The 26,070-nt window shown below is 42.8% G+C and overlaps 2 protein-coding genes across 4 annotated transcripts; both read right to left on the reverse strand.

Moving 5' to 3' along the window:
- Positions 1-6,424: 6,424 nt before the first annotated feature.
- On the reverse strand, positions 6,425-10,487 carry prl2 (prolactin 2). Of its 2 annotated transcripts, XM_028450989.1 has the most exons (5): positions 10,085-10,212; positions 8,687-8,744; positions 7,717-7,824; positions 6,741-6,890; positions 6,425-6,670 (listed from the first exon to the last, which is right to left on the reverse strand). In XM_028450989.1, the coding sequence occupies exons 3-5, from the start codon at positions 7,753-7,755 to the stop codon at positions 6,476-6,478; spliced, it is 384 nt and encodes a 127-aa protein (XP_028306790.1). In that variant the 5' UTR covers positions 7,756-7,824; positions 8,687-8,744; positions 10,085-10,212; the 3' UTR covers positions 6,425-6,475. The 2 variants fall into 2 exon arrangements, with proteins under 2 accessions (XP_028306790.1, XP_028306789.1); XM_028450988.1 differs by lacking the exon at positions 8,687-8,744 and having other exon boundaries at positions 10,085-10,487.
- Positions 10,488-10,622: 135 nt separating this feature from the next.
- Positions 10,623-25,984, reverse strand: LOC114465745 (RAD50-interacting protein 1-like). 2 transcript variants are annotated; one of them, XM_028450953.1, is made up of 15 exons: positions 25,628-25,981; positions 25,147-25,272; positions 23,111-23,217; positions 21,812-21,985; positions 16,941-17,081; positions 16,726-16,870; positions 16,543-16,653; positions 16,255-16,480; positions 15,601-15,738; positions 15,396-15,490; positions 12,926-13,030; positions 11,589-11,806; positions 11,337-11,517; positions 11,135-11,253; positions 10,623-10,913 (listed from the first exon to the last, which is right to left on the reverse strand). In XM_028450953.1, exons 1-15 carry the CDS (start codon positions 25,766-25,768, stop codon positions 10,724-10,726), a joined length of 2,217 nt encoding a protein of 738 aa, XP_028306754.1. In that variant the 5' UTR covers positions 25,769-25,981; the 3' UTR covers positions 10,623-10,723. The 2 variants fall into 2 exon arrangements, with proteins under 2 accessions (XP_028306754.1, XP_028306755.1); XM_028450954.1 differs by lacking the exon at positions 21,812-21,985 and having other exon boundaries at positions 25,628-25,984.
- Positions 25,985-26,070: the final 86 nt, after the last annotated feature.

Here is a 26,070-nt window from a genome sequence, read left to right on the forward strand (position 1 = left end):
TTGTTTTGAAGGAAGTCACAGAGCTGAGCTGCCACAACTTTCTCAAGAATCTTTGAAATAAAAGGAAGATTAGATATAGGCCTGTAGTTTGCTAAAGTGCTGGAATCAAGAGTAGGTTTTTTGAGAAGGGGTTTGATTACAGCTACTTTAAAGGACTGTGGCACGTAGCCTATTGATAGGGATATATTTATTGTCTCCAACAAAGATGGGCAGACCAGGGGAACAACTTCTTTAAACAGCTTAGTTGGGATCGGATCTGAAAGGCAGGTCGATGGTTTGGAGGATGAAATAATAGAGTTAAGTTCCTGAAGTCCTATATGTGTGAAACAGTTTAGGTTAGGCCTATTTACATTTAATGGTACAGCAGGCCCAGGTGAAGGCAGGGAGTGGCTAATTTTATCTCTAATCTTATGAATTTTATGGTTAAAAAATGTCATAAAGTCCTCACAGCTGAGGGCTAGAGGAATCATGGGCTCAATAGAGCTCTGACTTTGTGTTAGCCTGGCTACAGTGCTGAAAAGGTACCTCGGATTATTTTTATTTTCTTCAATTAGTGAGGAGTAGTATGTAGATCGACTATGTCGTAAGGCTGTCATGTATTTACTATGGCTTTCTTGCCAAAGTATTCGTGACTCCTCTGTTTTATTGGAGCGCCACATTCTCTCTAATTTACGGGTTGTTTGTTTGAGTGTGTGAGTTTCAGAGCTAAACCACGGAGCTTTCCTCTGACGTTTAATAGTTTTTTCCCTCAATGGGGCAATTGAGTCCAAGGTGGATTTTAGTAGACTAGCAGAGCTATCGACAAGCAGATCCAGTTGAGAGGGGTTATAATTAATATCATAGTTATTTATTGGATGGTGCACTGAGTTTAAGGCAGCAGGAATGGCCTCTTTAAATTTAGCCACAGCACTATTAGACAGATTTCTACTCCTAACTATTTTATTGCACAGTGCGAGATCCTCTAGGATAATGTTAAAAGATATTAAAAAGTGATCTGATAGCAGAGGATTTTCAGGGTAGACTTTTAGTTCATTAATATCAAGGCCATATGTTAGAACAAGATCAAGAGTATGATTTAAACGATGAGTAGCTTCATTAATAGTTTGAAAAAAGCCAACTGAGTCTATTAGGGACATAAAGGCTGAGCTCAGGCTATCACTATCTTTGTCCACATGGATATTAAAATCTCCTACTATCAGTATTTTATCAGAACTGAGGACTAAGTTTGATATAAACTCAGAGAATTCTGATAGAAATTCAGAATAAGGGCCTGGAGGACGGTAAATTATCACAAATAAGACTGGCTGGCAGGTTTTTGATTTGATATGAGATAAATTTAGAACCAGGCTTTCAAAGGAAGTGTAACTGGCCTTTGGTTTAGGATAGATTAGGAGAGAGGAATGATAAATAGCTGCTACACCACCTCCACGGCCTATGTCTCGTGGCATATGAGTATTTAAATGACTGGGAGGAGTGGCTTCATTTAAACTAACATATTCATCTTGATACAGCCATGTTTCAGTTAAACAGAATAAATCAAAGTTATTTTCTGAGATAAGGTCATTTACTAGTAGAGATTTGGATATCAGTGATCTAATATTTAATAGAGCACATCTAATGCTTTTATGTTTTGGTGTTTCTAGATTTGAGATTTTAATTTTTTTCAGATTTTTATAATTGATAGCTCTTTTATTTGATTTTATGTTAAAATCATTGTGAAATATGGGTCGAGGGACAGACACCGTCTCCATAAAATAATATTCATCACCATCACAACAGTTGTCATGGCGATGAACACAGCTATCATAATAGCAATGGGAGGGAAACTGTCCTTCTTGCTTCTCTCAACGAGGACAGTCGCACTCTCTGTTTCTCCCTCCTTCCTTTCTTATCTCTCTCCCAGCTGCTGCTTTGTCAGGTCTTGTGAAACTAACAACAGTCTCTCTCTGTAACTCATCCAAAACCGGAATAATGGAATTAATTAGTTGGTCTCTCAGTGCTATCGATCAGATTTTTTCGACAAAAAGAACCAGGGGTGGTGACCCCGCATGTCCAAGCGGGACGTTTGCGGCTGGATACACACTTGACCCTTGGAACAAGTGGCGAGTTGTGTGTCTGTCCATCCTTTCCGTGGAAGACGTGGAGGACATCTACATGATTGGAATAATGATAGTAGGCATGCTGCTGATCGGAGCTGGTGGCTTCCTAATCTATGGAAAAGTCCGTACTACGCTGGTGACTGTTTTGGAAAAGCTGCCAGTGATTTCTGAAGGATGTAGCAGGGCTCTGAACACTCAGACTCATGTGTTGATCGATATCAAAAGCAAGAGCTTTTGGATCGTCTACGCGTTATGGATAACAACTGGGAGAAGTTGGAGACCTGACTTGGAAGTGGAAACTAGGCCATTCATTGGATTACAGCAGAGAGACCCAGGACAGAAGGCTATTGGAAATTAACATAGCCTGTATCAAATCACATTGCTTATCTCCCTTTCAGCTCCCCAGCTAGCCAAGGCTAAAGCCAAGGCTAAAGCCAAGGTTGTCTCAACTCTTATCACCAGGAAGTTTCTGCAGACGGCGGCTCTTACCCCCACTCCCTCCCCCCACTCCTTCCCTACATTCCTCCTGGAACTGTTGATGCTGAACTTTTCCACACGTCATCTGGTTGTCAGTAACGCAGCTACAGGTCTTCAACTTCAAATGCCTCGTCGGCCATCTTTCCCCACCTCCCAACCGCAGCTGCATGGAGGCGTGGTTGCAGCGCCGACTGGCAGCACGCCCATGTCCCCAAACGGCTGGACTCCTGTTGTTCTTCCCACCTGACCCCCTCCCCCAGCCAACCTCCCACCCAACCCTTCCCACATGCCTTGTCTCGAGTTGTTTGACTGTGTCATGCTTATATTTATGTTTGCAGAGGCGTTTTTTTTCCTGGTTTCACACTGTTTTCTCTGTTTAAGGAAATCAGTTTCAAACTGGCAGTTTTTCCCCCTCACCCCTCCTCTCCTCCTGTTATTGATCCCTTTTTTCACCTAAATATGTGGGCGCCGCAAAAGGCTGCTCCGGTGTGTTGATGCGTCTTCTTTCACTGCAACTACCAAGTCAAATTCCTCGTATTGTTCTAAACTGTACCTGGTCAATAAAGCTGATTCTGATTCTGATTCTGATTCTAAGGCAAGCGCAGAGGGGCGTGGAGGACTCCGCCTCTGTAACATGGTCTCATTCATGAGATGTCATAACAGTGACTGTGCCATGTTTTCTGATAGTAGAGATGCTCCCTCCAAAGTAGGATGGAATCCATCTCTTCCTATCAGGTTCGGTTTTCCCCAGAAGGATCTCCAATTATCAATGAAGCCCACCTCGTTTTAAAAGTTGTAGCCAACACATTTTCATTTTTTTATCTCACTTTTCTCATATTTAGCACATTTTCCTACATTTAACACAAAATGTAACCACATATATAGAGGTAAAAAAAAGTATTAAATCTAAATATTTAAATCTAAATCTAAATGGTATGTTATTTCTAAATGTTGAATCTATCTAAATATTAAATCTAAATCTAAATTTTAAATCTAAATGTTATATGTTATATCTAAATGTTAAATCTAAGTCTAAATATTTAATCTAAATCTAAATGTTATATATCATATCTAAATGTTAAATCTAAATCTTTAAATCTAAATCTTATATGTTAAATCTAAATCTAAATGTTTAAATCTAAATGTTATATATCATATCTAAATGCTTAATCTTATATCTAAATGTTAAATCTAAATCTAAATGTTTAAATCTAAATATATGTTAAATCTAAATCTAATTGTTTAAATATAAATGTTATATATCATATCTAAATGCTTAATCTTATATCTAAATGTTAAATCTAAATCTAAATGTTTAAATCTAAATCTAAATTAATGTTAAATCTAAATGTTTAAATCTAAATATGTTATATATCATATGTAAATGCTAAATATTAATCTAAATGTGTAAATCTAAATCTAAATATTATATGTTAAATCTAAATGTTTAAATCTAAATATAAATGTTATATATCATATCTAAATGTTAAATCTAAATGTTTAAATCTAAATCTAAATATATGTTAAATCTAAATCTAATTGTTTAAATATAAATGTTATATATCATATCTAAATGCTTAATCTTATATCTAAATGTTAAATCTAAATCTAAATGTTTAAATCTAAATCTAAATTAATGTTAAATCTAAATGTTTAAATCTAAATATGTTATATATCATATGTAAATGCTAAATCTTAATCTAAATGTTTAAATCTAAATCTAAATATTATATGTTAAATCTAAATGTTTAAATCTAAATATAAATGTTATATATCATATCTAAATGTTAAATCTAAATGTTTAAATCTAAATCTAAATATATGTTAAATCTAAATCTAAATGTTTAAATCTAAATATAAATGTTATATATCATATCTAAATGCTTAATCTTATATCTAAATGTTAAATCTAAATGTTTAAATCCCGGCGGTGGAGATCGAGCGCGCGGCCATGGCAGGTGTTATACGAGCTGCACTTCACATTAAACTTCTAACACGACAGTGCAACACAGTTATTAAAATGTATTTTGTCAGAGTTTGTTAATTTGCTGATCTCCTGCTTTACATTTGGTTACGGTAGCTGAGAAGATAAGGAAGAGCACGTGAAAGCATAAGGTTTATGGATTCTTATTTCGTCTTTTTTGGGCTGTCTGGAAAACGTCTGCTGAGCCGACCAACGTTGAAATGACGTAATGACCTGAAGTTGAGACGTCGTCTCTGACGGGTGCAGAATGAACATTTTTACAACTTTCTAGTTGAAACTAGTGAATTATTCAACTATTATAGGGTTAACATTAGGTTATAGTTCATAATTTTAGTGTAAAAAACTACAACTATTACACAACACAATAACCATAAAACTGACATTGAATTCCATTTATTTCCGACACTTTGTATGATTGAAATGTTATTTCAACTAAAATAAATGAACATTGTCCACATGCATATATTAATATCATATTTAATCTAACCCTAATCTTTAACAATAATGCACATGCTTTTTTACCCCAAAAGGAACATTTCACCCAGGGAGGGGGTTTCATTGAAAAAGTCTTATTAGAGCCACCGCATTTATGTTTCTAAATGTAAATATTTCCTTAAACTTTTCCTAACGTGCTTCAGTATTTAATCAGTAATGTGATGAATTAAAGGTGAAATTAGTTAAAGGCAAAATAAACATAAAGAAGAACATTTAGTAATTTTAAGGCTTTTTTTAAGGGATTTATTAACTTCTTTAATGTGATGTTTATTGTCCAAAGCGTGTGTACGTTATAAACGTCAGTGCACACAGGGGGGCAGACGTCACCTGTTCAGTAGCTGATCTTTCACAGAGCGTTTAAATGAGATTCTTTAAGTCCAGTTTTCACACTTTTACTTTGTTTTGCTCCAGATGTGAAGATGATTTTCTTCTTGGAAAAGTTTATTTTCTTGTTTGACCTCAGTGGGCGGGACCCTAAAAATATCTTAATGATGATCGAATTCAGCCAAATTCATCAACACCTAATCATTGGTGTGCTGTGATTGGTTGGATACCAATGTTTATAAATCGAAGAGTTACGAATGTAACTATGGTTCTATTTCATCCCTGCTGACCGCCAGAGGCGGTGCTTTAAGCACTGAATATTCCCCTTTGCGCATGCGCAGTGCGAGTATGTATACCAACAATGTCACCAGTGACCCCTGGATGACCCAGAGGAAGTTTATATCTTCCGGTGTCACTCCAGGGTACTTTCCTACAGAATCTTCTCGCGAGCACACGAGGGTTCTGAGTGACAAAGAGCTCTGGCGGTCATTCGGGATTCATAGAACCATAGTTACATTCGTAACTCTTCGTTCTAATTCATCCCTGCTGACCGCCAGAGGCGATGCTTTAAGCACTGAATGACTTATACCAGAAAAGTCACGAAGAATCCTGCTTACTACCCTTCAGTGTGTAGGGTCAGAGGACTCTGGCCGAAGAACCACAGCCAATGGATGGGGTGTGGCTACATTCACCCTGTAGAATCTGGAGAATCTAGCGACGGCAGCTGTATGCACAGTATTCCAGTAACTGCGCGCGAGAATAAAAAAAGGAAAGTACCCTGGAGTGACACCGGAAGATATAAACTTCCTCTGGGTCATCCAGGGGTCACTGGTGACATTGTTGGTATACATACTCGCACTGCGCATGCGCGAAGGGGAATATTCAGTGCTTAAAGCACCGCCTCTGGCGGTCAGCAGGGATGAAATAGAACACACGTTGGTCCTGTTTTACCACAACGTGAACTCACGTTTACACACATTGTTGATAAATGAGGATTATTGGGTTCAATGGGTGTGTGTGTGTAATAATGATGTCACACATCACATAGTGTGATAAAAGTGTTTATAACAGACATAAAAACTTTTTTTCCCACGCTCTAACAGCCGTGCTCAGGGACAATACGACACTTGAGGATCCTCAGGTAGTTGTGGACCTTGTTGGAGTCTCTGCGAAAACAGTAGAGGATGTCGTAGAGGTTCATGAGACGCCACGGGACAGGATGTGATGTCATCAGAGCTTCAGGAGAGACCACACTGCTGTCAGGGTCTGTGAGTAGTCCCAGGGTGTGCATCTGGAGGAGAGGAGAACATGTGAGGGCCAGTAAGAGGGAGGAAAAGGAGGAAGAGGAGGAGGAGGAGGACCTTCTCAGCCAATCGCTGCACGCCTCTCCTCAGCTCTCCCACCATGGAGCTCATATCCACCGACACATTGGTGCTGCTGTGATGGAGGTTCATCAGAGGGTCAGTCCACGCCATCAGCAGCTGGAGGATGACCTGAGTAAGCCCCTCCCTCTGCAGCACAGTCAGAGCCCTGTGATTGGTCAGCTCATAGAACGACACTCAATTACAGTGGTTCTCAACCTTTATTAGGCCATGACCCTCCAAAATAAAGGTCTCAGAGAGCGGGGACCCTCCAAAATAAAGGTCCCAGAGAGCAGGGACCCTCCAAAATAAAGGTCTCAGAGAGTGGGGACCCTCCAAAATAAAGGTCCCAGAGAGCAGGGACCCTCCAAAATAAAGGTCTCAGAGAGTGGGGACCCTCCAAAATAAAGGTCCCAGAGAGCAGGGACCCTCCAAAATAAAGGTCTCAGAGAGTGGGGACCCTCCAAAATAAAGGTCCCAGAGAGCGGGGACCCTCCAAAATAAAGGTCCCATAGAGCAGTGACCCCCACTGTAGCTGAAGGTGGTTGAACACAGACATGAACATTGAAGAACAGTCATGTGGAGACAGGACCATCTATAAGGGGGAATAAAGGAGAGATTTTTGGGGTCCATCCATAAAGTCAGTAAAATGATGGTCTATTGTTCTATGAATCTGTGATAACCACATTTATTTATTCATCTGAATAATATCTACTGTTATCCAGGAACGTTTATTATTATTATTATTATATTCATCTTAAAGATGGAAATCATGGTTTTAATCACTAATAAAATGGTTCAAAGTGACTGAAAATGGTGAGTTTGATGGAGTTGTAGAAAAATGGTAAAAAATAAGAAAAAATGGGCTGAAATTGTTCATAAAAATATTCTTATTTTCTTGAAGGCATGTGGGGACCCCCTCCCAGTGTCTCATGACCCCAAGGTTGAGAACCCCTGCCCTCTAAAGGCCACTCACTGCCATCCTCTGAGCGTTCTCCTTCCCGTTGGGGGTCATGATGGTGGAGGTGTGACAGATATGACCCCCCCTCCCCACCTGGTTCCTACTGGGCAGCACATGGAGCTCCTGACAGGAAACAGGAAGTAATAGTCAGAGGTCACAGGTCAGCCAAAGGTCAGCAGTGACACACACACACACACACACACACACACAAAAAGATGTCAAACCTGTACCTACCCTCTGATCAATAACAATAATTCATATATATGAATATCTCTACTATTCAGAGCTCTATGGTTCATTGCTCATCACTGTCCACAGGGTTAGCGTATAGCATAGGGTTAGCACTGCTACGCTTTCATTCATACATACAGAGCTCTGGCTCCGCCCCCTTTCACCTGGAACAACCTACAGCCACATCTACAGTTTTAGTCCATTTATTAAGAAATGTAAAAAGTCACTGTGAACCTGTTCCTGTTCTGCGGGTTTAGAGATGTTCTAATTAGAACCTGACTTTGGAACTCTTAAATGTTTTGTTTTTAATCATTATTAATATTGTTGTTCAAAACACGTCTCAACTGGATTTACCTGTATAAATATAACAAAGGTTAGCAATAAACAGCAGCAATAATAGTAACAACGATGACGATTATGTTAATGATAATAACAATATAATTATTATCATAATAATAATATTTATTAAAGCTGCAGGCAGTGATGAACAGGCCCTCACAACCACACACGTCGGTACGTGGTGCATGTTGAGTTGTGTGGCAGAAATGTTAAGGTTAGGTGGCTAATCACTGCACTTCGTAGCTACGTGCGCACCAGAGCCAATCACTGGAGAGCCCACCGCCACGCCCCACCCATTTTAGAACATACAGTGATGATGTCATCAGTTAGAAATAATGTATTAACAGTATCATTGCAGTCCAAACATAATCCCACTAATATGGCTTGTTTGTATTAGAGAATCATCAGGCCACACCTTCAAATGTTCAATAATCCACGTTTGTTCTCTCGTCCTCCAGGGAACACCTTTAGCTCTAGAAACATGAAATTTAACTCATTTGTAACAACAATCCTTGATTTTACAATACAAACAATATCATCTAATTAGGGATGTAACAATTAATCCTAAGGCAGTTAAAAATTGATTCATAGGTATCACGGTTATCGATACTCAGAAAATTGAATTGCAGTACTTTTTTAAATAGCAGAGGGAGCAATATATTTATCCTTCTCTTGTCCAGAAGCGTAGGCGGAATCGCCTACTACTCTTAAACATATTCATAAATGATTCCTTACCCCTTTAGCACTGAAATAATATTACGTGAATATCTGAAAAAGTCACGTTTTTCTATTAGCTCTGTCTGCTAGCATAGCATCTCTTCTTCACTGCACAGAATTTCTGCATGCCAACCGACCACTGGGTTACCAGCGCCATCTGCTGGTCCAAACAAATATCTGACGTAAATACAGTGAAATGACCAATTGTTAAGGCACAAAATACATTTTCAGTTGCACTTTTAAAAAGAAAAAGAACTATTATGCAGTTTTGCATTGTTTACTATAGAACCAGAATTTAAATTAATTGGCTTTCTTTATTTGTATTATTCCTTTATTTATTTCATTCAAGATTTATTTTTAGTTAAATTGCATTGTTTTGAATAGTTTATCAAGGGATTCTTTTGACAATGAAAAATAAAAGGGAAATAGTACAGTATTTTCTAGTTTTTTCCTGAAAAAAATAAATTAATATTTTTCAGGTCATCATTTATATAGTCTCATTTTGTAAAATAAATCACGAGAGAATCGTATCGTGAATCGAATCGTATCCGGAGTTGAGTGAATCATTACATCCCTACACTAATATTACAATGTCCCAATGTTCCAAAATGGGTGGGGCATGGGGGTGGGCTCTCCAGTGATTGGCTCTGGCATGCACGTAGCTACAGAGTGCAGTGATTAGCTAAGTAATGTTCTAACTGATGACATCATCACTGTATGTTGACAGACCAATTTTGTTCTCTACAGTGATGATGTCATCAGTCCTACCTTTACAGTGATGATGTCATCAGTCCTACCTTTACAGTGATGATGTCATCAGTCCTACCTTTACAGTGATGATGTCATCAGTCCTACCTTTACAGTGATGATGTCATCAGTCCTACCTTTACAGTGATGTCAGAAATCTACAGAATTTCGTAGCTTATGTGATACTATTTGTACTATCCCCCTATTGAGTCATTTTTACATTTACATGTGCAACTCCACCTACCAGTCCTAACATGCATTTAAATTTTCGTCAGTTTTTAACACGTTCAGGCCGTTAAAAATGCAATTTTTTAAAAATAATATTAATATGAATAAGAGCTGGACTCACAAACTGCTGGTGCAGGTCGTTGGAGACGCGGTGCATCTTGGCTGAGTGTTGGATGATTCTGTCAAACAAGTTGTTCAGAGACACAGCGTGACATCCGACCTGTGCGTTGGTACACACTGGAGCTGTACACACACTACACAACATCACACTGACACACAACAGCCACACAACACACACTGAGACCAGGAAACAAGGGTTTACTGCTCAGTTCACATCGTGTGTGTGTAGGTTTACCAAAGAGCCCAACACACACACATACACTATACATGCCTGGTCTGATGATCACTGACATCCTGCAGCTCAGAGGGAACACAAAGATCTGCTGGGGTCCAGAAGGACTCCTTATACAGGTGTGTGTGTGTGTGTGTGTGCAGATGGACGCACGCACACACACACGCACACACACACACAGTGTTGTTGGGCAGAGTAGCTGGAGCTGTCCACTCCAGTCTCTGACCTTCACAATAAGAGCAGAACCTCACATGGTCTGACCCACAGGTCATCATAGATCAAATCCCACACATAGACACACAGCACATAGATAGGCTAGCATTTATTCATCATTAACATTTATGATGATACAGTGAACATATGAACAACACACACACACACAGAGCCACGGTCTGTCTGACGTTAACGTCACTGCTCGGGCCACGCCGCCCTGAGGCCCAGCAGGATGAGCGCGTCATTGGGTGAGAGGACGTACACGCCCACGTCGTTGAGTAGGGCTCCAGGAGGGGGGTCAGGGTCCTCCGTCTGTCTCAGGGCGTCCCTCAGCAAGAGGGCTGAACCACCGCTTAGACACAGCAGAACACACGCCTCCTTCACGCTACGCACGCACACGCACACAGAGGAATGGATTTAGTAACTAAATTACTTATTTGTAAAAGTAATCATGGAGTTACTTAAGTCTAGAAAATAATTCAAATTCTGAGCATTTCTGATTATAAACAAAACATTCATCCATTCACTGTGTTAAACTATTATTCATTACTGTTACAAAATGTGTCTAGGTGTGTGTGTGTGTGTGTGTGTGTGTGTGTGTCCTACTGTTTAAAGTAGTTCTCAGGCCGTTTGCTGTAATGTCCAAACAGAGGGAAAAGGTTCCTGTTCATGTCAAACTGAAGCTGAGCTGCTCCTCCTTCACTGAAGTGATTGGACAGGATCACCTGGAACACACACACACGCACACAATGGGACACTAGTGTGTGTGTGTGTGTGAAGGACAGACACAGACGGGGGCGTGACCTACCTCCTGATAGATGAAGCTGTCCAGTCTCTCTGCCAATCCCTGCCAGGCTCGTTGGAACAGGGTGGAGCTTAGGACCTGGTGGAGGTTGAGCAGCGTGTCTCTGACACACAGCATCATGGGACAGGCTGAGCTGGACAGGGACATGTTGGACTGGTCCTGATGGGAGGGGACGCTCAGCCACCTGGAATACCACCACAGAAGAAGAATGAAAGCATGTGACTCCATGTGTTCCACATCACTCTGACCTCTGACCTCTGCTGTGTGTAGGCTCTGCTCTTGTCCATGATGTCCCTCATGTTCCACTCCAACAGACGTCCCATCATGTCCTCTCTGAGCCGCTCCAGCAGGGCCAGGAGATCATCAAACAGGGACCCCTCCAGGGACGCCAGACGACCCAGCTCTGTTAGAGCCACACCTTTAACACCACAGTCACACTGGGACACAGCAGCCTGCTGCAGCTGGAGGAAGAACTACACACACACAACACACACACACAGATCTAAAACATTGTCTATAAACACTAAAGACATAATTCTATCAGATATTGATGATAAATGTGTTAATGAGCAGAGATAATCCCTCCCACCTCACAGGTGTGACATATCAATATACTGATTAGACAGCATGATTAGTGCACAGCTGTGCCTCAGGGTGGCCACAATAAAAGGCCACTCTAAAATGTTCAGTTTTTGTTTGTTTTTTTTTGGGGGGGGGGGGGGGGGGTATGACCACCATTAGCCTCCTGCAGTGCTACACATAGAGTTGATCAGATTATTGATTGTGGTCTGTGGAATTTTGGTCCATTCCTCCAAGTTGCTGGATATTAGCAGGAAGTGGAACACACTATGTCCATAACATACCATAACTCCACCCCCACCATGGGCCACTCCATCCACAACGATGACATCAGCAAACCGCTGCCCTGAACCATTAAAACCAGGATTCATCCATGAACAGAACATCTCTCCAAAGTGCCAGATACCATCTAATGTGAGCATTTAACCACTCAAGTGGGTTAAGATGATGAACTGCAGTCAGGTGGAGACCCTGATGAGGACAACGACCATGCAGATGAACCTCCCTGAGATGCTTTCTGACAGTTCGAGCAGAAATTCTTTGGTTATACAAAGTGACTGTAGCAGCAGCTGTCCTGGTGGCTGGTCTCAGACCTTCATGGAGGTGAACATGCTGGATGTGGAGGTCCTGGGCTGGTGTGGTTACACATGGTCTGTGGTTGTGAGGCCGGTTGGATGTACTGCCAAATTATCTGAAACACCTTTGGAGATGTGTTATGGTAGAGATATTCACAGCTGTGGTGGTCAGCATGCTATTTACATCTAATCAGTATGTTGATATGTCACACCTGTGAGGTGGGAGGGATTACCTCTGCTCATTAACATATTTATCATCAATATCTGATAGAATTATGTCTTTAGTGTTTATAGAAAATGTTTTAGATCTTTGAATCATGGAAAATGGGAGCAAAAACAGTGTTGTTTATATTTTTGTTCAGTGTAAATCTCAAACATAATTGTCTCAGTTTTTCACTAGTGACATACTGTAAAACACACACACACACACACACGCACCACATTGTCTCCCCAGTCTGTGAGAATGGCTGAGATGTAGTTGACAGCGTTTAGAATGGCACAGTAACGTAGACTGAGAGGACAGCGAGACTCCTCCTTCATCACCTGGACACACACACACACACACACACACACACACACACACACACACACACACACACACACACACACACACACACACACACACACACACACACACACACACACACACACACACACACACACACACACACACACACACACACACACACACACACACACACACACACACCTATTAAACAGAGACCTTTCATGAGTGCTGATATATACCAGGGGTTCTCAACCTTGGGGTCGTGAGACATTGTGAGAAGGTTCCCAGATGTCTTCAAAAAACTAAGAATAATTTTTGAACAATTTCAGCCCATTTTTATTCATAATAATGTATACTTTATTAATCACTGTACTGAAACTCTTCCCTGCATTTGTGTTATCAGTGGGCTGCCAACAGGAGGCGCTAAGGAGCAGTGGGTTGGGGTTCAGGCACTGATCAACATCCTACAGTGATGGACCAGGTGAGATTAGAACAGTCTCACTAAACCACTGCTCATTTGTGTTTATTTTTACCCTTTTTCTGCTACTACGCCTAACAATATATTTGTATTTGATTGTTATTGTAGGAGTTATTACTTATTATATTTCTGTTGTCCTTGAACTCCTCCTACACTATTAATGCAGCACTATGTCATCACGTAGGTCATCTCATAGGGACAATGTCAAAGATGTGCAGTTGACCTTTTTTAGAGCCAAAATGTCAAGGTCACGTCAAGTGTCAAAATCTAAAATGTTCCATATCTCTACCAATATTTATCGTACAAGTTTGATGCTTCCATTTATGAAAAGCTCATCTAAAGTGGAGTATTTTATTTCATGAGACTGAAGCTGTACGACCTACCAGTAACAAGATTGGTAGGGGTCAAAGTTCATGACATCACAAAAAAATCTATATATACTTTTTTCTCTATAACTTGGCCACTGGTACCTGTTTTATTATGGTCTGTTTATTATTATTTTCAATTTCATTAGTAAAAAAAACAAATCCAGATACAGGTTGTCATTTTTTTCAATTTTTAATTACCAAATACATATTTGCCTTGTGAATGTTGCCTATTTTCACCTATTTTCATCACTTTTTCTCCTTTTAAATTTTTGCTACATTTCTGACACTTCTACATCACATTTTATTGACTTTTTATGTTATAAACCCTTTCTACCACTTTTACACCTAATGTCACATACGTTGACCCATTATTGTCACTTTTAACCTCTTTTCACCATAGTTCATGATTATTTTTTACCAATTTAACCACGTTCACCATTTGTTATGCCCAGTGGCAGCTGGTGCATTTTTCTCCAGGGGGAGGGGCTTCAACTCCAAACAAAAACAGGTTTTGTGAAGCTTTGCACAAATAAGTAGGAAAACTGCAGTTACAGAACTGTTTTCAAACATAACCACACAGAACATTATCAACAAGTAAGAACAGATATAGTATATACAGTAGTAGTTTATACCAGCGGTTATAAGCTCATGTACCCCTTTCTCTCATTTCTGAACCCATGTACCCCCTTATGTCCAAATAATTAAATATAAACGAGGGTGAGAAAGGAAGTGGTAAATAAATACACATAATTTAAGACCTGATAATATATCATTTAACACCTAGTTTACAAAATATGAAGTTTTTTTCCTAGTTTGTTCATGTTTCTTTGTCTTCTCTGTAAAGTGCTTTAAATGGTCCTGTCTTTAGACATGCTGAGTCAGCAGGAACACAGAATTATTTCATTTCTCTTTCTTCATTTTAATTCTTCTTCAAACGTCCCACGGCTTCACCTGTCAATCAGCCACTTTATGACGGACCACTGTGACGTCAGCCCCTCCCATGGCGGGAGGAGGTGTTGTGTAAATGACTCTGCACGCCCACAGAGTGTCTCAGGGCGCCGCTAAGCTGCGCCCACAGTCACTCCATTGACTCGTATTGAAAAGGCTTTATTGCGAATGCACAACTTTTAACGAGAGTGGACGGTAAAGATTAGTACGCCCCAAGGAGGAAACACGTGACCAATCAGACACAGATAAACCAAACAACTTTACACATCATCATATTTATTCTGATGATCTAAATACAGATAAACCTTTGTTTTGTGGTATTTTTTATGTCTTAAACAAACGTGGTGAGTGGTGGGGCGGCGCCCTAGCACCCTCTATTGGCCAGCCGCCACTGGTCATTCCCATTATTCACCAGTTTAAACTAATTGTTCTAATAATCACACTTTGAACCATTTTTACCACTTTTTCTGTCTGTTTTTATCCACTCTAATTTACAACTTTTAACCAATTTCAGTGGTTTTTAAAATCCCATTTCACCTCCTTTTCCATCATTTTTGGTCACTTTGAACCATTGTATTAGTGATTAAAACCAGGACACACACAGACCTGAGTTAGTCTGATTCTGAAGTCGTCCACCAGCTCTTTCTGGAGCTCCAGGAACTTGAGCTGAGCAGACGGACTGGGTAGAGGACGATACCTCTCTGAGAGGAGGAGACACCACATGAGGACAGGTGCTGACTCTCTCTCACACACACACACACACACACACACACACACGCACGCACGCACGCACGCACGCACACACACTCACCAGTGATGACCTGTAGCAGGGTCATGAAGGTCTCAGCACAGTCTGGAGCTTTGAGCTCATCCAGGTCACTCACGTCTTTGTACTGAGAGCTCCATGCGTTCTCTGAGGACAACATGGAGTCCATCTTCTCCACCGCCACTACACGCACACGCACACGCACACGCACACGCACACACACACACACAGTGTGATTATCGTATCGATTCAAAATCTGTCTGAATTAATACTTTTTATCATGTTTTTAACAAAAACAAAAAAAAAACATTTAATGTCGCTAACATTAGCGTAGCACATAAACTCCCGGTTACTAGGTGTCAGTGAACGCAAAAATGTAATTTTACACTTTGATAAACACTTGTTTTTGATGTTGGTTCTTGATATACATTAAGTTATTATTTACTTGCTCTCACGAGTTGAAAAAATTTAATAAATTGTGTAATTCACACCATTTACTACTTGTTAAGGTGAAATTTGTAATTATTGATATTGTAAAATAGCGCAATGTATATCGTGTTGCTTAGAATCATGATCTATCATATCGTATCGTCATATTATGGTAACGCACAGCCCCAATCACAGTCACACACACACCTGTACAGGTAGAGAGGATATAGGAACAGTCCAAGCTAACATGCTAACATGCTGACAACCTACTCTTCTTCTCCACACTGAGCCACTTCTGTAGCACGCTGTCGTCCAGCAGCAGGTGGATCAAACCAGGAAGTGATGCTGGGTAGGCGTGGCTACTCCTTAGCTCCTTCTCAAACTGTAGCACTTCCTCCACCAGGTGACTCAGCAGAACGTCATCATAGAGCACACGACACGCATCACTGGACACCTTCTCTTGGACTAGGGTGAGGAGGCCTCTACACAGCTCCACCTACACACAGTTACACAGTTACACACACAGTTACACACACAGTTACACACACACAAACTCACGCGTGCGTTGACTCCACCCCCTATGCGGTCGAACACAGGCTGGATGTTGTCGTCCATGAAGGAGGAGCTGCTCTCCATCCACATCAGGACCTGCGTCAGGTACCACTCAGGCTGTAACACAGAGGGCCATCATTAGCCCCTCCCCCAGAGATAAGCCCCTCCCCCACGGCCTCCATCACTCACCTTACTGATACAGTTGGTCTGTCTGTTCCCTGAGAAGTGGAACCTGAACCTCTTCCTCAGAGGCATCAGCATCACCTGCACAGGTAGACACACAGGACGATCCACCATAGAAGAAGAGCCTCTAGGCTGACTGATGATGTCATCACTGGGAGGAGCCAGTTAAGGAAAGCAGTGTGTCTGTATGTGTGTGTGTGTGTGTGTGTGTGTGAGGATACGAGCTCTGCAGAGCCAACAGCTGACTCAGCAGCAGCTCCAGCTGGCTCATGACTTCTGAACTGTTGATGGGAGGAGTCAGAGCCTGAGTGGGAGGAGCTATGATAGGCCACTGCAACTGAGACAGAACCTTCTTAAAGTCTCTGTGAGGGAAACACACACACATTAGAGACACACACACACACACACACATTAGAGACACACACACACACATTAGAGACACACACACACACACACATTAGAGACACACACACACACACATTAGAGACACACACACACACACACACACAGAGACACACACACACACACACACACACAGAGACACACACACACACACACAGAGACACACACACACACACACAGAGACACACACACACACACACATTAGAGCCACACACACACACACATTAGAGCCACACACACACACACACACACACACACACACACACACACACACACACACACACACACACACACACACACACACACACACACACACACACACACACACACACACACACACACACACAATAGAGCCACACACACACACATTAGAGACACACACACATACACATTACAGCCACACACACACACACTAGAGACACACACACACAATAGAGCCAAACACACATTAGAGCCACACACACACACATTATAGACACACACATTAGAGACACACACACACACACATTAGAGAGACACAAACACACATTAGAGAGACACGCACACACACAGAGACACACACACACACATTAGAGACACACGCACACACAGATTAAAGACACACGCACACACACATTAGAGGCACACACACATTAGAGACACACACACATACACGTTAAAGACACGCACACATTAGAGACACACGCACACACACATTAGAGACACACGCACACACACATTAGAGACACACGCACACACACATTAGAGACACAAGCACACACACATTAGAGACACACACACATACACATTACAGCCACACACACACACTAGAGACACACACATACAATAGAGACATACACACAATAGAGCCACACACACACATTGGAGACACACACACACACATTAGAGACAAACACACACAATAGAGACATACACACAATAGAGCCACACACACACACATTAGAGCCACACACACACACATTATAGACACACACATTAGAGACACACACACACATTAGAGAGACACAAACACACATTAGAGAGACACGCACACACACAGAGACACACGCACACACACATTAAAGACACACACAAGTACACGTTAAAGACACGCACACATTAGACACACACACACATTAGACACACACACACACACACACACACAAACACTATAGACACACACATTAGAGACACACACGCACACATCAGAGAGACACGCACACACACATCAGAGAGACACGCACACACACATCAGAGAGACACGCACACACACATTAAAGACACACGCGCACACACATTAGAGACACACGCACGCACACATTAAAGAGACACACGCACACAGAGAGAGAGAGACACACACATTAAAGACACGCACACACACATTAGAGCAGGGGTCACCAACGCGGTGCCCGCGGGCACCAGGTCGCCCGTAAGGACCAGATGAGTCGCCCGCTGGCCTGTTCTAAAAATAGCTCAAATAGCAGCACTTACCAGTGAGCTTTTATATATATAGATTTATTTATTTAGCTATTCTTGTTTCAATCACACTTACATGTAACTTAGAAATGACAATACATATATATAAACACTTAAAATGTAAAGTGTTTTTTGTGTTTAATACATACTTGCCAACCCTCCCTTTTTTTTCTTTTTTTTTTTTTTTTTTTTTTCTCTTGTCTGCACATTCTGTCGAAGGTTAACACTACAAGAAGTGCAATCTTTTAACAGCAATGCATATTTTGTTATTGCAATTAAATAAATTTATTTATTTCATTGCATAATTGTGACCATCACCAGCCCTCCCTAGGGAAGGGTAAGAAATACTTTATTAAAGGGAGGATGTAAAAAAAGAGAGGGCAGTGTTACACCAAGGTGAGGGGTTGGAGAGGGGTGGGGAAGTTAACAGGGAAGAGGAATACAAGATAGGAAATGGAATGGGTGGGGAGTAGTCGATAGGTTTCAAGTGATGCGATGTGAAATTGTGGTTGTGTATATTGTGCTTATTGTTGTGTTATCAAGCCAGTTTGGTGACCAGTGTGTGGTTTAGGAATAATGGTGGTGGCTGTGAGCAGAGGAAGAAGTGAGTGGAAATTCCATAAAACAGGTATTTGGGAACAACGTGTCTGTGGTTGAGCCCAGTATGAGTGTTATCCCACAGCCCAAGGCCAGTGCATCCATGACAAATGTATTTCCAAGAACCGCCACTGCAAAACCCACGAGCCGCCCCCGGGCCCCGGAAGCAGCCAGGCCAGCAGCAAGAGCGGGCAACCCGGGGGCCCCCGGCGACCACCACACGGCCAGGCAGCCCCCCGAACGCCCCCAAGATCCCAAACCGAGAGGCAACCATCGCCCCCCCCATACACACCCGAGAAAGCCCCAAGGAGCCAAGGACCCAGCGCACCACGCCACCAATCCAACCCCCAACCCCCCAGACCCCCCACCCCACCCCCCCCCCCACCCCCCCCCACACCCCCGCGCCCAACCCCCCGAGGGGAGGGCCCAGAGAGCTCCCCGCCCGAGACCCCAGCGGAGGAGCCGAAGCCCACGCCCAGCAGACGACCAGAGCCACGCCGAACGGGCAGCCGGCGGGCACCCGCCGCCGGGCCCAGAGCCAGCAGGGACCCGACCCCAGGCCAGAGGGACCCGGAATGAACGCAGCACCAGGAGCAGCCCGCCCAGGGAGGATGACCACACCCCAAGCCGCATAAGGCACCAGGGGGCCAACCCTCCCGATTTTCTCCTGATTTCTGCCCGACATTGTCCGGGCGGACCATCCTTCACTGAGCGTCGTTTCCAGCCGGACAATAATAACGATTACACCTCATAAGAAGAGGAAGAAGACTCTTCTTCCTCTTCTTATGTGGTGTAATTATATTATTGTAATAATAATATTGTTGTAATAATAATAATAACGATTACACCGCATAAGAAGAGGTGTAATCGTTATTATTGTCCAGCCTGAAACGACGCTCAGTGAAGGATGGTCCGCCTGGACAATGTCAGTGAGGAAATCTGGAGAAAATCAAATCCAACCATGTGTAGGGAAGTGTTTCTGTTATGGTTATAGCCGTTGTTGTATTGGCTATGTTTAATTTTCCTTTTATTGATTATTATTATTTCAAGCATACATTGCATAGATTGATGGATAATTTATGCAATGTATGCCTTTTTTGTTTAATTTTATGTTATTTATTTTATTTATTCTACTACTACCACCATTTACCATTTGCACGGGTACTGTGGAATTTGTTCTTTACTTTATATGTGTTTTTCAAATAAAAGAACACTGTGAAATTGAATTATTTCATTTTCTCTTTAAAAAGCAAACTACACCCCCCCCCCCCCCCCCCCCCCCCCGCTTTATTTATTAAGTGTGTATCAAACTGGTAGCCCTTCACATTAATCAGTACCTAAGAAGTAGCTCTTGGTTTCAAAAAGGTTGGTGACCCCTGGTTTAGAGAGACACACGCACACATTAGAGACACACACACATTAGAGACACACACACACACACATTAGAGACACGCGCACACACACACATTAGAGCCACACACACACACACATTAGAGACACACACACATTAGAGACACACACACATTAGAGAGACACACACACATTAGAGACACGCGCACACATTAGAGACACGCGCACACACATTACAGAGACACACATATTATTGTTTAACTTTTCCTTGTGAAAAATGAAGAAATGTCCAGTTTGTTTTGAATCATGAGTTCAAACATTTTGTAAGGTTATAAGAAAAAAATATCTTAGTTTTAATAAATTCTTGACAGTTTAAATAGACAATAACAAAAAGCCCATCAGAAGAATGTATTCATATAGTGGGAGGAGCTTAAGTAGAGTTGTCAAATATGTCCATATGAGTATTTGTTTGAAGGTTGGATGTACAAAGAGGTGTACATACTCTGTACTACGTAGTGTTATAAAGGGTTTATTTGTGGGTGGTGCCCTGCGGCTCTGGGGGGTGGATGTTGGTGGCGGGGTTGGCTGGGTCCTTGACTCCGTGGGGCTTTCTCGGGTGCGTGTGTGGGGGGCGGTGGCTGACTCTTGGCTTGGGATCTTGGGGGTGTTGCTTGGCCGTGGGGGGGGGGGGCACTCTTTCTGCTGGTCTAGCTGTATCTACGGGTCCAGGGCAGCGCTTGGGTTTACAGTAGTGGTTCTTACACATACACTGGTCTATGATGCACTCCTTCCCACCATTATAGTTAAGCTTCACACTGGTCACCATATGCACAACTACAACATCTCACTCTCACTGTGAAATAAGCAACTCTTCCCCACCCTTTGTATTTACTACCGTGAGTCTCTCCTCCCTTCACCCTCCCCCTCCCCCTCCCCCTCCCCCAGGTGTAACACTGCTCTCCGTTTTTATATTCTCCCTATAAGAAAGTGTTTCTTACCCTTCCTTAGGGAGATGGTCATAATTATGCAATAAAATAAATTCATTTATTTAATTGCAATAACAAAACATACATTGCTGTTTATAAAAGATTACACTTCTTGTAGTGTTGATCTTTGACATCATGTGCAGACAAGTGAAAATATAAAAAAATAATAATATGATCTTCATGTGAAATTGATTTCAAATGTTCTATTTTTAAATCAGGATTTTAATCAAATAATTGGTTGAGTTTATTCTTCCAGCCCTAGTGATGTATGTATAATGTGTAGAGTGTGTAGTGTGTGTTACCCTGTGAGCCTCTCCTTGATGATTTTGTACCAGAAAGTGTGTGTGTCCGTGAGGAACTGATGGAGGTTCAAACACTGAGAGGATCTGAGGTCACACTGAAGGTCAGCGAGAATATTTAGAAAACAAACGGCCTCCTGGATACTGTTGGTCATCAGACACTGCTGTACACACGCACTACACACACACACACACACACAAAACAACTTATATTTGATTTTAAATACACTATTAGACTCATTGATCATAAAAACATAGCTTTAGTATTAGAAATAACAATGATAGTATTCTTTGTCAAATAGTGATATTATATAACCAAATCATGCTCTGTGAGGACCAGTTATATTTTTGTTCTTCTTTTTCTAATTGGAACACTGATGACATCATCAGTGAAGCATGTTCTGAGAAAACCTATGACATCATCAACAAGAAGTTCCATAGAGTGGATGGAAAATGAATGGGATTTATATATATTGGTAGCCAGAACATCACCAAAATGTAATCACCTCTGATTAAATGATCTGGGCTCATCAGTGAAAACCAGTCTCATAAACCTTGGGGTTGTGTTTGATGAGTCAATGTCTATGGAAGGTGTACACACATGTACATCACTAAGTGTGTGTGTGTATTGTATTCTGTCCAATCACAGAATGATCTGACTCAGAGCGTAACACTACAGTCACTACCACTCTATGGACGGGTGTAGTGACACAGACTGTAACCAGACTAAATGGTGGTCTGTTATACACACACACACACACACTTACATGCCTGCACACGTGTACACACCTGCACGTGTAAGCGCCTAATATTTATTTCTAAGTGTTTACATGTCACACAGACGGTGCTACATAGTGAAGGTCACCTGATCACTATAGCTTCACACACACCACACCTGTGTCCACGTGTGACTGATATATTTATGTTTGTTAGGTGTACATCCAGGTGTGGTGTAGGTGTGTGTACCCTTTAATGTGTATGTATATTAAAGCATCTGCAGATGTGTTAACACATCTACAAACACACATGCAGACGTGACGTGTGCATTGTGCCCGTCTACCCATTCTAAGTCTATAGGAAATGTAGATCAAACATACAGACGTGCAGGTGCAGCGCATTAATTTAGAATGGATCCACCCCCATACAGACCCCCCCCCCTGGAGAGCTCAAAGCTGGGAGGAGTTTGATGAAATGGGAAAGTGGGCGTAGTCACAAACGGCTTTAAACCAGGTTTAAACCGTAGGCCTGGACTATTAAGAACACTGTGATGAAATACTCCCTGGATGTGTAGCTGCTGTGTACCTCAGCTCCTGGATGTGTTGCAGATACTGCAGGTACAGAACGTGTCTCTGAATGACGTCAACTGTAGAACATAGAGGAAGGAGCTGATCCACCCACTGCTGGCCCTCCTGATGGTGCCACACACACACACACACACGCACGCACGCACACGCACACACACAAAAGAGGGTCATTCCTGAAGGTGAGGTATGTCCTTCTCTGAGACTATTACCATGGTAACATTCTCCATGAACTGAACTTGCTCACGAGCAGGTTTTGTCTGAAAAATTGTGGGTTCTATTTCCTATTATTTCATGAGATGTCTCACTATGAGATGTGGCCTCTGTTACATTAATCAGAAGACCTAATTCACTTTGCCAATCCTGATTGGCCGGTGAAGCGCATCAGTTCGATGGGAGAACCTCCCACTTCCTATAAGAGGAGGGGACGAACAGGTGCGCGTCATTCTTAAACTTCTCCTCCTCTCCTTAGCTCTGACCAGTTTAACTGTTCTCAGGTGGGATTTTCTTCTTTTCCGCTGGCAGGGCTAACACTTAGCTTTAGACCACAGCAGGTCAGAAGGTAAGGTTAAACAGCTCTTACCTCGCTCACGCGTGGTGAGTGCTGTCCTTCACTGCCGCAAGGCGTGAGGCTCCAAGCTTCAGCTCCGGCTGTCTGCGCCCACCAACGCTGCCGCTCCGTGTGCTCGTTGGCCTCAGCAGCCTCTCACTACGGTGACAGCTCCGCTGCTAGCTCTGTGCCGCAAGACCAGAGCTCACGGATCCCAGCTCACCATAGCTGCCGTCCCAGACCACCCCTCTCCGGAATGGACGAAGGGGACAAAGAATTCGTCACTACGGCCTGCGGTAGACTGCCTGCCTCCTTTGCTGCCTCTCGGGAGGACATAGAGGGCCTGGAGACTGTGGAAGTGTGCAAACGTGCTGCCGCATGACTGGCCATTCCGTGGCCCGCTGTTGCCGTGGAAACCGCCAGGTCCCTCTACAAGGGAAAGAAGCTCGCTCGCACGTGAACGTGGGCGCGGACCTGCTTGCCAGGGTTGCGCCATTTTACGGGGAATGAATGTTGCACACCAACATGGTGCGACAGTTATGGGCCCGTTACGGACAGGCTGAAGTGGACCTGTACGCAGGGGAGGAAAATGCGCAGTGTGCAATGTTTTTTTCCCTGTGCAGCACGGGTGCTCCCCTCAGCGTAGACGCACCGTGAGTGCTTCTCTACGCATTCCCACCGCTGGCTCTGATTCCTCCCACCCTGCACGGGTTGAGGGAATCCTGGTGGCTCCCCACTGGCCAGCTATGCACTGGTTGGCGTAGTTTTACCAGCTGCTCTGTGCTCCCCCCTGGCAGTTCCGGCTGCGCAGGGATCTGCTGTCATAGGCAGGAGGCACGGTTTTCCATCCATGCCCAGTGAGTCTGGTGCTGTGGGCCTGGCCCCTGAGTGGTGCAATCTGTTGGCTATAGGGTTATCACAGTACGTGATCTCTACCATACAGAGCACTTGGGCTTCCTCCACTAGTTCTCTTTAAGTGGAAGGTGTTTGTGGACTGGTGTCTCCAGGGAGGCCACATTCCTTTTCAGTGCCAGGTCAGTGTGATTCTGTCATTCCTGCAGTGCCTGATTGACAAGAGCAGGGCCTTTTTCACGGTGAAGGTGTATTTGGCGGCAATCGCCGCCTGTCACGTGGGCTTTGCGGAGGATCCAGCTAGTCAGCATCCGCCTACGGCTCTGCGTGCAAACTCGACTCGAGGACTTGCCACATCCTGGGCCTTGTTCAGGGGAATGTCTGTCCAGGACATCTGTGCGGCGACGAGCTGGCCCTCGCAACTCACGTTTGTCCGCTTTTACGTGCCGGACGTATCCACCTCGTGCGTGGCATGGGTGGTCTTACTGCCCTGATGTAAGCAGACTCCTGCCCCCTGGCTCATATTCCTCTATAAACACCTGATTATTTCACCCATCAGGGTGAATAAATCACTCTCTTACAGGTAGTTGCCATGGTAGCTCTCGTTAACCCAAAGGTTTGTGTGTGTGTGTTACCTGTCTCAGTGTGTTGGACACACTCCTCTCTGTCCTCAGCAGTGCGTCCATGTCTCTCTGAGCTTCTTCTGCAGCACAAAGAGCTGAACACACGTTAGGAGGAAGAGAACTGGAGATACTCCTCACCTGGGAACACACACACACACACAATAATTTATTAAATAACATACCAGTTAATTAAATTCAAAATAAACAAATGTTCATGCTCTAAGTATAGATACATTTATGAACTCTAAAACTGATAAAATACTGTAACCGCCATTTATTTATGTTTTTAACGTTTAATCTGATTGGTCGCTTAAGATGCGATGAGTTATGTTTAATCTGATAAGTCAGCCTAAAAAAAGTACAAGTACCCATGAAAGCAAATTAATTACAGTAACGTGAGTAGTTGTAATCTGTTACTTTCAACTCTGTACACACATATTTAAACACACAGGATGGTATTGATCAGCTGATATGTGATCAATAGTTGTATTACCTGCTGTGTGAGGACCGTCTGTTCCTCTCTCAGTGTAGTCAGTAGTTCACTAACGGCCCTCACACACAGACCGTCGGTGAGCCCATACTCCTCTAACACACTCATCATGTCCTGGGCTCTCTCCGTCTCTACATCCGCCATCTTTGTTTGAACAGGGAGCACTCGTTGGGTTCACCTGCACCGCCCGCGGGAGGATACTAACGTATAGCTGCACAGTTCATACCGTCTGTAAACACACACACACACACACACACACACACACAGACACACACACACTCACACACACAGACACACACACACACACTCACACACAGACACACACTCACACACAGACATGGAACTGTAACACAACATAAACTCTGCTTTAAAGCATTAAGTTATTCCAATAATAATACAATATCGAGTAATAAACTGTGTTTAAATTACTTTTTTGAATTACACAC

The sequence above is a fragment of the Gouania willdenowi genome, chromosome 6 (genome assembly GCF_900634775.1).
Source record: "Gouania willdenowi chromosome 6, fGouWil2.1, whole genome shotgun sequence".
Classification (NCBI taxonomy): Eukaryota; Metazoa; Chordata; class Actinopteri; order Blenniiformes; family Gobiesocidae; genus Gouania; species Gouania willdenowi.